At 40.5% G+C, this 12,128-nt stretch overlaps 1 protein-coding gene across 2 annotated transcripts in view; it reads left to right on the plus strand.

Moving 5' to 3' along the window:
- The first annotated feature begins 399 nt into the window (after positions 1-399).
- The window catches only part of ABR (ABR activator of RhoGEF and GTPase), a 235,276-nt gene continuing 223,547 nt past the window's right edge, over positions 400-12,128 (plus strand). Inside the window, exon 1 of one of the 2 annotated variants that reach the window (XM_075196900.1) lies at positions 400-1,083. In XM_075196900.1, the coding sequence (XP_075053001.1) occupies positions 552-1,083 (532 nt within the window). In that variant the 5' untranslated portion in view covers positions 400-551. The remainder of the gene's footprint in view (positions 1,084-12,128) is intronic. The other variant, XM_075196901.1, reaches the window with a different exon arrangement.

Raw genomic sequence — 12,128 nt, forward strand, 5'->3', positions numbered from 1 at the left:
GGACTGCTCAGTAATTATTTTGGAGGGGTGCCTTGAAAAAATTATGGAGACTCTATGGGTGCCGCGAACTGCAAAAGTTTGGGAACCACTTGTCTATCTCAATGTGCTTAAAATCTAATTCTGAACAATATTATTAGTGTCCATCAGTTTATTTCTCGTAAGATATAGCTAATTTTAAAATATTCTATAGGATAGTATATTCATATTGGAAGTCAGCATAGTGAGCAACACTTGGGAGCCCTCAGTCTCTCTTTCCATAGACATTGTGCTGTTACGGGTCACAGCCAGAAGCCAGCTTGACACTGACAGCTCTATAGAGATTTGTGGGCTAGCTCCGCCCGGCTCTCGGCTGGGTGGGGAGTGACATTGATGTCACAGGCAGACAACCCCGCCCGGCAGACGGAAGCTTTGGAAGAAAGTTTCTGCGCGGTCGGGATGTTGTGCACCTGGGATCTGCACTGTGTTACCGGAGGAAGAGGCTGACAGTGTCCCCTGCCCAGAGAGAGGAGTGCGGGGCGCTACATTACACCTCGCACTCGGGGATCTCAGACATGTGGGACCCCCGGGAGTTCCAGCAGCACTGGCAGGCGGAGTTCCCCGGGGAGGAGACTCCGGTGATGAACCTGAGCTCGGTGGAGAACATGAGACAGGAGCTGGAGCGCTGCACCAACAATCTCAAGCGGCTGCAACAAGTGTTGGCCGAGGAGAAATTTAAAGTCTTGTATCTAGAGAGCGCCCTGTCCCGGGGTCCCAAACCCGTCCCTCGGAAGCGCTCCAAGATCCCCCCGCCGCCACCTCCTAAGCGGGTGTCCGTCAGGGAGCCTCCCGTGCCGCCTCCGGTCATTGCTGTGCCCCCTAGACCAGACCGTGACTTCGAGGATGGCTGCACCGAGAGTTTCGTGCTGGACAACCTGCTCACTAACCTGGAGGAGCGTCCAGAGGAGCAGTCGGAGGAGGAGGAGGGCTCCCTGCCACGGAGAGACTTGTTACAGGTGCCCGGGGGCAGTGTATCCAGGCACAGCTCCCCGGAGAGGGGCAGTAATGGCTATTTGAGCTCTGACCGGGAGGATAACGATTCTATAGGTAGGTCGCAGCCACTATAACTCATCATAAGTAGTATTACAGTGCTGGCATTAGAGATGGACCAGGGATGTAAATGAGCCCTGACATGCTCTAATGCAGAGGTGGGCAACATGTGTTTCTCCAGTGACTGTGTGACTAAGTCCTATGCCAGGCTCTGTTTGACAAGGAATATTGAATTTCTGGATTTGTAATTCCACTCTTAAATATCTTTTGTTACTGGGGGGTTTGGTTAATTGTATAGAAAGTGATAGGAAGATTCCTGCTTACTAATATCCTGTTTTATGAGCAAATTGTTGTGAGAAATTGTGTCATGGCAATGCAGGAATCATATAATGCATTGATGATCTTTGCCCTCATGTGCTAGAAGTGTACATTTTTTTGAACGCCCCACCCTCCTTTGCATCCATCCTTGAAGTATGACTGCTTTTGTAGTTTTTGTATTGGTAAGTTCATATGTACAGTGCTTTCCACCACAGTGTACATTATCATTATGTATAGTTGGCAATTTTTGAAAATTTGTCCTTTGGGAAATTCTCTAAATTGCAGGACCCTGCATAGGAGGACAAGTGCTCATACAATTCTGTGGGAAAAAAATGCATTTTCTAGAACAGTAAGTGTTTTAGTGTAGGCAGTCTAAGCACTTGTAATACCTCAGTGTTTGTCTATGAAGCATGTGCCAAGTATGCTCTAGCTGCTAACACTCCAGCCTAATTTATTAAGAGGGCTGTTGGTGTAAGTGTATTAGTTCACGGTTTGTTCTGCAGTACTTATACCCCAGACAGATGCTAGGAGAGGTTATAACCATAACACCACAGTATTCCATCAGAAGAGTCCGGCCCACTGTGGGCCTGGTCCATGTCACCTTCCACTTGCCTTCTAATATTGACACTGTAAACCGTTAGCCACATGAATGCTACTTTGCATAGAACATGCCCTCGCTGTTACCATGGGGAGGCAAACAGGGCCACTCAGCAAAATGATAGGACAGGTACTGGGATGACTTATTTAAGGCAAGTTAAAAATCAAAATCATTTAAGTAGAATATGCAAAAATAGGACATGGGTATATATTAAATATTTTCAGTGGACATTTGGTAAGTGGTTAGATAAATATGAATACTGTCACATATTTATTTACAAGAGCTTGTAAACAACTGTACAATACTGTACCAGTCTGAATACATTCTCCGGTTTTCATCTAATATACCTGATCATTTTATGCTTATATAGATAGATATAATCTAATAGTAGTAGTAATAATAATAATAATAAAAATAATCTTGTCAATTCAGGTGTCTCCTGTAGTTCTGCTTACATGCAGAATGCCGATATAAGTATTGATCTGAGTGGAGTGTGTTCCATTCTAGAGTTTTCACTACAATAGGCTATGAGGAAATATACTGATATGATGTAAGCAGTATGGATTTTCCTTAATGTTGTGGGTGCTTGAATTAAACATAAACTTCTTTAGTTCCATGATATTTTTTAATTAGCTTCATAATTAAATGCTCATAGGGTCAAGATATTTCTGGTCCTATATATAGTCCTGGACCAGGAATAAAAGTAACTGCACGTTTAAATGCTTTCTGGATTATTTAATGTCCCAATAATATATTTCCAGATGTATGTCATTATAATTTGCCTGATATTAATATTTTATTGTCTCACAATTTCATTTCTTTGTACCACTGTAGACAAACTAAATTTTATATACAGGCAAACAAGCCTCTATGTACGGAATGAAGTCCTGTCAGAACTTTCACACTTTTGAGTATGCCATTCCCCAGCATGTACTTTATTTTCCTAGGAAAGAACAATTGTTTGCCCAGATCCTACATCTATTTCACTTGCATTAAATGTATTCCTGATTACTTAAGTGTTACAAATGATGTATGCATTTACACATGTAAGCTGTCTTATTATCTAAGCACAAAGATGTACTTTATTAGAGCATGGTACTAGAGAATAGAGGTGACGAACACTGTCTTACCCTGGCATCTTATGAGAAACAAGAACATAAATAATAAAACGGGTTTTGGCACACTTTTTCTGGCTTTGGGTTATAATCACATTTTGCTACAGGTTACTGCCTCACAAAGACCAACTTGTTTCCTCGTCTGGGATGATAGCCCAGTTTTGCTCCTACTGTTTTTAGTTCTGTTCTAAAGTCTTTACTGAGAGCAATTTGGAAGATTAAACCTATTCATGCAGTTACCTCAGTTTGTTCCATCTTCTATTTGCCATATCATTATTTAATTATGCTTTATAGTTTTTTTTTTCCCAATCATGAAATTTCCTATGTCTCTGGTGGGATTGAATTTGTACTTTACCAATAATTGATTGAGGTAAAATATACTTGGATCTGTTGGCAGTATGACCAGAAACATAGCTCACATTCTGCTTCATCACAATTAATCATAGCTGGTAATTTCACAATCCTCTTAGTGCTTTCATAGAATGAAATACTTGTTTTAAGCTCAGTGCTAGTTCTGTGATGCTGATTTACGTTATTGTTACTGGGTTTTCCTATGGCGGTGTTTTCAGTTTCATAATTTTCAGCTGAATGCAATATGAATACATCACGTTCATTCTCCTGCACGGATGAGGTAACATTACTGCAGTATTTGCCAACACAGTGGGTGGAGAAGGATGTCACAGATTGACTTGTGTGACACATACACTGGCACTAGTTATATAGGAACTGAAACAGGGCTGGTGGCAGCTTTCTTGAAGTAAACAGTTTTTCTTGCAGTAATTAAATGTTTGTTTTTTTAACTTCAATAGTATTTTTATTCAAAATTTAAGGGGTACAGAAAAGTAAAAAAAGGGGGGGGGGGCAGGAAGGCCAAAACAAAGAGAGGGGAAGGCGGGGTACATAGTGAGGAGGAACACATTGCACAATACCAGAGTAACAATACAATTTACAAAAAGTACCTAGGTCGTACTCACAGTGGATCATTTACTTATAGCAGTGTTGGCTAACCTGTGACACTCCAGGTGTTGTGAAACTACAAATCCCAGCATGCTTTGCCAATATTTAGCAGCTTATTGCTGCAAGGGTATGCTGGGACTTGTAGTTTCACAACACCTGGAGTGTCACAGGTTAGCCAACACTGACCTATGGCAATCTACGTGGGTCCTGAAGGTGTGTTTGTTTTTTAATTAGAATAAAACCACATTCAACCTAAAGACACTTGAATCCTAATATATTTTTCATCTTATTTTTTGAAGACCATAAAACCACCGAGAATAAAAAAACTCTCTAATTTCTCAGTGGTTTATGTAGCAACACAATTGGTGATGAAAACTGAGTGAAAATGGCCTTGACCATCCATTGTCTAGTAAATATGTCATTCTATAAGCAGACATGAGTGAGCATTGTCTATATCATCTATGTAAAGCTGTGAAGAATAACTGTTTAGCAGATGATACTGAAAGATATCGATGAAAACTTGTGCACAGGTTAATGTGGGGAACAGGGGATTTAACCCATTGCAACCAAGATCAGCTGGTTGCTATGGGTTACACCACTTATTCTGGCAAATGACTTGGGTACTAATTATTATAATAGCCTACAATGTCAACCACTGGTCATCTTGCTCCTCTCTACTGTCTGCAGTGCAGTGGGGGATCCGGGGGGGGGGGGGGAGGCGACCCCTAGCAGCAGAAAGCCTACCTTTAAAACAGGTCCCAGCCGGCGATCAAAACGGGAGGGGTGGGACCAATCGCAAGTGGAAGGTGGGGCGTAATTATGCAAAATCGCCCCCCCCTAAACATAAATTCAAGGTCCGCCCCTGCTGCAGTGTGTGTTAATGTGGCCCTGGACACATTTTTCCACAATTAGAAACCAGTCCCAAAAATTGGGAGCTGTAATTTTGTAACCAATAATTTGTGAGCTTTATAAAAAAAAAAAAATTTCAGTGCATTTGCTGGGAACCATTAGACCTGGGGCCTGATTCATTAAGGATCTTAACTTGAGAAACTTCTTATTTCAGTCTCCTGGACAAAACCATGTTACAATGCAAGGGGTGCAAATTAGCATTCTGTTTTGCACAAAAGTTAAATACTGACTGTTTTTTCATGTAGCACACAAATATCAACTTTAAATTTCAGTGTACAAATAAGCTATCAAGTATTTGTGTGCTACATGAAAAAACAGTCAGTATTTAACTTATGTGCAAAACAGAATACTAATTTGCACCCCTTGCATTGTAACATGGTTTTGTCCAGGACTGAAATAAGAAGTTTCTCAAGTTAAGATCCTTAATGAATCAGGCCCCTGGTTACCTGTGTATAGCATCATGATGTGATGTGGTGTTAGTTCGGCTAGAGCAGATTTTGGACAAGCTCAGCATGTTTCACCAGCCCCTTCTTTGTTTCTTAAATAAATACTTTAAAAAATCTTAAAAAATAAACTAAGCAAGGAAAAAAAATCAGAGAGGAAGTCAATTAGTAACTTGAAACTTAAGCAAATTAGATGGGTTTCTATAGGGAAATACTTTTTTTTAAGCCATAAATGTTTTTGAAAGGTAGATGTAGCCTTTAAGTTTCAATGTGGATGAGGCGCTCTTTACTTTCTGTAGTATTCTCTTATTACAAGGATGTCCTTATATCGTGCTATTATCCTGCAATCACAGTTACACACTAGAAGTGTTTCCAAATCAAACTTAGAAACCAGAATTGACTCTTCTAGAGAACTGTCACTTCTAATGTGAACCTGTGCAATCCAATCTTAATTTTCTGTACAAGTGGAAAAAATAACATATTGACCAAATCAGAAACATCCGTTAACTATGATTGTTACCACTGGGATGTTCTTTCCTGCAGATCATTCTCTGCGCTCTTGTCTGTAAAGAAAACGATATTAGGGTTGTATAAATGGCTTAAATAGAATACCTCCTAGAGCTGTTTTTTATTTATTTTTTATATCAAAAAGCCACCTCCCTCAAACATGAATGACCACAGTTTTCATGTTAAGGAACTGCACAAATTCTGATGTACCTGCGGATACTCTGGAGATCCTGTAAGAATTAACGTTTAGGCGTTTTCAAGCTTTTTTGAAAGCTGTTATTAATCCACTATATATATATATATATGTATCCCCCCCCCCCCCCCATCATATTTTGAGGCTTTTCATCTCTCTGAGATTACTAGCTATGTCATTTAATGGTTAATTCCACTTTTAATAATGTTTTGTTTTTAAAGGTGCTCGAGTCCCCTCTTCCAGTTTGATGAGTCCCTTCACTAGGACTCCATTTCTTTGCACCGTTAGGCTAATGGTTGAAATTAGACCTGCACCTGCATTTTTTTTTTGCCTGTCGCTGATTCTGCTGGTTAACCTGTGCAGGTTTTTGAAGAGATTACATACAACCCCCTTTTATGTACAGCAAAACCCATTTGTGTTTTGTCATTGTGTGAATCTATTGGCTGTTGCAGGAAAGAGGGAGAGAACCAACTTTTTTTTTTGTTTGACCGTAGTAAAAACCATCTGTTTTTTTTTTTTGTTATAAAAATGCAGAACTATCCTATTCTTGAAATGCTGTAAATTTAGGTAGGAAATCCGCCCATATTTCTACCATGCTATGGTTTTTGGGAAGTGAGTAATGACACATGCTACATACAGACACACTATAGTTACACTCAGGTATGTGAAACACCATGTACCAAAATGTATTTGTATATTAAGTAGCAGAAGTGGAGATGACATCATAAAACGTATGAATCTCAGATGGCTGTTAATTGATAAACTCACAATCCTAAGGAGAACAGATATAATAGCACAGTATGGTAGATATTTAATGCTTTGCAGCAAAGTCCTTTTGTATAGACAAAGTTATACAATTCGTATAACCAGCTGGAGCCTTTCAAACAGCAAGCAGTCTCAACTTTCAGCAGTAATGGGACCAGTTTCCTTTGTATCCCCTATATAAATTTGTAATGACTATGGAAATTATACAGTGAAGGAGTCAATGTACTTTGCAGAAAACATGTCTTACGTTTGAATTTAATATTTATACATACTTGAAGCAAACACAGAACATTGAATAATTTACGGCAATTAACATTTCTACATGTTCAGTACCCTTATGAAGGCAATGAATACATCTAAATGGAAGTACCTGTACTCAGTCTAGATTATGCAATAAATGAATACATTAGTACTTAGTCTTTTTTCGTTTTGAAATTTCCAAAGGCAAAGTGCTGTATAGCAGATGTCTTTATACTGTGGTTGTAATAGAGATTAGTAACAGAGGAGTAGGAAACTGGAATATTTTACACTCAGTATCATTGTAAATATAAATAACTAAAATAAAATAAATGTCATTATTCAGTTGCACAGTACAAAGCATATTATAATGTAGGGACTAACCAGACGTTACTGCTGACACTTTGTTTTAATTTAAATAGTTATTTGTAAGGACCTGTTCATGTCTGCTTATTTTCCTTGTGCCTAGAAGCAGGTGGCTGTGATCCGTGCAATTTCTTATTATTATTATTATTATTACATTTATTTATATAACGCCACTAATTCCGCAGCGCTGTACAGAGAACTCATTCACATCAGTCCCTGCCCCATTGGGGCTTACAGTCTAAATTCCCTGACACACACGGACACAGACAGACAGAACAGACAGATACACACTAGGGTCAATTTGTTAGCAGTCAATTAACCTACCAGTATGTTTTTGGAGTGTGGGAGGAAACCGGAGCACCCGGAGGAAACCCACGCAAACACGGGGAGAACATACAAACTCCTCACAGAGAAGTCCATGGTCGGGAATTGAACTCATGACCCCAGTGCTGTAAGGCAGAAGTGCTAACCACTTAGCCACCGTAATATTTTAAAGCTAACAACAATTGAGATTTATTTATTCTGGCTTCAGCCGAGTCTGTCTATTTGGGGCAGCACGGAGGCTAAGTGGTTAGCACTTTTGCCTCAGCGCTGTGGACATGAGTTCAATTCCAGACCATGGACATATCTGTGTGGAGTTTGTATGTTCTCCCCGTGTTTGCGTGGGTTTCCTCCGAGTGCTCCGGTTTCCTCTCATACTCCAAAAACATACTAGTAGGTTAATTGTCTGCTATCAAAATTGACCTTTCTCTCTCTGTCTCTGTGTGTGTATGTTAGGGAATTTAGACTGTAAGCCTCAATGGGGCAGGACTGATGTGAGTGAGTTCTCTGTACAACGCTGCGGAATTAGTGGCGCTATATAAATAAATGGTGATGTGTGATGCTTTCTCTTGCCATGTGATTAAAGAGGTTGTCCAGTATTAGTTTTCTCCCACTACTAATATCAAGTAAATCAGACCTTAAAAAATTATATTCACCCCACTTGACCTGGGAAGACTGGGTCAGTATTCTTAAAATTAAAGAAATGCCCTACCTCTCCTGCAGATGAGTTATATCTAAATACTGAAAATCTTTTGTTGTTATTTCCATTCAGTGATACAAATTGGTGACAATCTCTTCTTTATCCTCTCACTGTCTGAGCCCTCTCTATTATTATTTTGCATAAGAAATGAATCCCCATCTTCTTAATGCAGCTAAAAGTTTTCGCGGTAGGATAATAGACACACTCTCTTTGAAAGAATTGTTTATTTGCATTCAAGAATTCAAAGCAATAGAAAGAATCACTCGTAAGATACATAAGAGAAAACGATGCTTTGGGAAAACTGGGTAAATTTTATGCAATCCCCAGACTTTTTAAATAAACACAGATTTGACACCTTTGGCTGGGTATCATTGCAAATGTACTGATTTTTGATATTGTGTAGTATTTTCTTTATTTTTCTCTTGATTTTAAAAGACTTTATATTTTGTTAACGGTAAACTTCATTCAAATACATAATGATTAACAAGAAGCACATGAACACTCAAGTTAAGTAGCAGAGTGATTGTGAAAGAACAGTCTGCATAAGCAGATATGAGTGTACACAAAAAGCACAATAAGCCTCTATCTGAAGAACTGGAAAGTAAAAGCGTTGAACCAATTTTAGCATAGGAAGAGAAGAGAGGTATTGGAAGAAAGAGGTTAGATAGTATCGTCCGAGAAGGGGGTGGTGTGCCAAGCCACCAGAGAAAGAAAAGATTGGAACAACAGCAGAGAAGAAAGAGAAAGGACTGTTGGGTAGGGGGTAGAGGAGAAGCTCCAGGAGGGACAATGTTGAAAAATCATGTTAAGAAAGGAATTTGAATTTGGAAGTATGCGGCCCATGGTGCCATATTTTGTTAAATGATTTGGATGTGTTGCGAATGATACTCGTCATTTATTCCATTTTATATGTGTACCATATTCTGGAGAGGTTCCTGGTGATGTCATTAAGATAGCGGACACCTTTCCGTTTCCAAGGATCAAAAGATAACAAAACACAGCCTGGTGAAATTTAGGGTTGTCAAAGAGCGGAATGATTGGGCTAGGAGCAGAAGCTACCTTAAATCTTGCATTCGATTGTTCCCAGAGGGATAGCGCTATAACCAGGTGATGAGTAGCGAGCAGCTAGGACAAGGGAGCCACAGTAGAGAGGATATGGAGGAGATACCCAAGGTTTCAGTTTCGATCGAGGCCCAAACTCTGGAGGGGCCAGGAGTGTTCCGTAAAACACATAGGGCAATTTGTGCCGCTAAGGAATAATGTTTAAAAGTGGGGACCCCTAAGTCTCCACCTCGTGCTGATCTCTGTACAACGAGGAGCCGAACTCTGGGGTGTTTCTTGCCCCATATGAATTGTGATGTGTAGTGTTACAAAAATTTTAAAACATATGGAGGGATAAGTATAGGCAAGGCTTGAAAAAGATAAAGAAATCTGGGTAAAATGTTAATTTTAATTGAGTTTATGTGCTCTGTCCAGGGGATTAAATATTGGCTCCAGGTTTCTAGATCAGATTTGACCGGATTCAGTGTAGTATTTTTCTATTGGCAATGTATTGATTTCTGATGCAGTAACCATATGTTGGAGTAAGTGTGTTTGTGTAAAAAAGGAAGAAAGAAAATCCTAGTTAAGTTAATGAAGTATTTTCGTTGTGAGTGACCAAAACCTCTTCGAGCCTGAATGCACAAGAGGGGGGTCATTACCTTTTTTTCTCCTGTCTTATTAAAAAGATGGATGAACTACATGAATAATGCAACCAGCAATTAATTTAGAAAATCTCAGATTGATGTAAATTTTGTTAGTTTAAAATTGTGTTATCTCTGATACCCCTTTCAGGATCCTCTTGTGATGTTGCCATGGAGACCCAGGCAGACCCATGTGTAGTGTGAACACGGTCTGGGCTACCTCCTGCCAACATGTGTAAAACTGTATAAAAAGAGCCCTGTTGTCCATGTTGAATGTAGTATTATACAATCTGAGCTTCTGGAGATCGCTGTATCTCAAACTAACAAGTAACTGTCCTTGTCAGGACTATTGAGCAATAAAACATCACTGTTTGAAGATTCTGCCTGAGACTATTACCTGCTGTATCCTGTGACCAACAGATAAAAGCTTACACTCTAATCCGTTCCCTGCCTGTCCTTTGTTGAACCTATCGTCTCTGTGTCAATGCTCTTCCCACTACCCTGCAGTACTGACCCATAGTAAGCGGTCAGGAGGTACCAGCCAGCCCCCAGCATAGAGACGTTACAGCAGCTATACCAGTACCCAAGAAGGAAGCTCTTCTAGGCGGCTTTGAAGGAGCCCAGTGGGGGCAGCTAAATTCTCCTACAAATATAGCGCAGTTGGCATTCTCAATCGACGAGTGGAGGTAAGGTGGTGACACCAGTAGGACTGGTCAGTAACAGTTGGTTACTGACAGTAAAATAGAAACCCACAAACTGTGCAGGAAGAACATCCCTCTGTTCCTCCTCCCCCACCTACAGACCGGGTGGTGAATAAAGCCCATCTGGTCACAACACCCTTTCCAGTTTAGGCGATTCCAGATACCTAATATTACCCACTGTTTGTCTTTCCCCCCCCCTAGATAAACAAACAATTATTTTATAATAAAATACCCCAGCAAGTGTCCTCCCTGGTAACATTCCCCCATTTACCTTTCTATTTGCTTTCTCTCACCATTGCTAAAGTGTAACCCCTAGCAGTTTATTGGTGACAGGCTTTGATAAATAATGAATGGATTCAGTTTAGGGCAGCTTCCGCTCCTTATGTATTGTCCTAACCCAAATGTGGCAAATAGGTTGATTCCTTCTTGGAGACCGGTGCTGTTACCTGAAGCCGGAAGCTGCACCACACTGGTTATGGTGCCAGAAGATGCAGTTTATATAGAAGAATGGCTCGCATTCAATTCTACTTTCAAATAATACCCCTTTCAAAGACCTGGGCAACCCGGGTCTAAACTTGGCGTGAAGGGGTCCAGTGAATCTACCTGGGTCAGGTGACCCTGGAATTGAACCTGGGTCTTTTGGTGGGTTATTCCCTGGTCCAGCCTGGGTAGCCTGTAGTGAGAAGGGTGAGACCCGGGTTTTTCAACCCGTGTCTCATCAACACCAATTGAAAATTTAAAAAAACCAAAACATTATAAGAGGAGCCAATCTTGTGATCTTGCCTGGGAGACCTAGACAGACCCGTGTTCAGTGTGAACATGATCTACCCGGGTATTTGCCTGGGTCTGAGGATCTGTCGCCCAGCAATACCCTGGGTTGGCAATCTGAAACGGGTATTAGCGATATTATGAAGCACAAGGGTAGAACGATAAAATGTGGACCAACCCCCTTCAAAATACCAAGAGTACTTAATCCCTTTTCAGTGATGATCGCTTAGTTGCCAGTAAATTGAACAAATAATCCTTATAGGTCAGACAGATTAACCCGCTGCTGGTAGGGTCCCTGAGCTGTTTATGACAAGGAAAGTATTAGGCTGTAGCATACCTCCCAACTATCCCGATTTCAGTGGGTTCCCGTGGGTGGAAATGTTGGGAGAAGGGGAAGGTATGTAATGGTCTGGATATGTAGCCACGCCCCCTTTGTGACATGCTCACGCCCTCTGTTCCGATGCCAGGGACAGAAAAATCATAATATAATACCAACAGGGGTTTTTCCTTGTCCATCGCTAT

The sequence above is a fragment of the Mixophyes fleayi genome, chromosome 2 (genome assembly GCF_038048845.1).
Source record: "Mixophyes fleayi isolate aMixFle1 chromosome 2, aMixFle1.hap1, whole genome shotgun sequence".
Taxonomy (NCBI): domain Eukaryota; kingdom Metazoa; phylum Chordata; class Amphibia; order Anura; family Limnodynastidae; genus Mixophyes; species Mixophyes fleayi.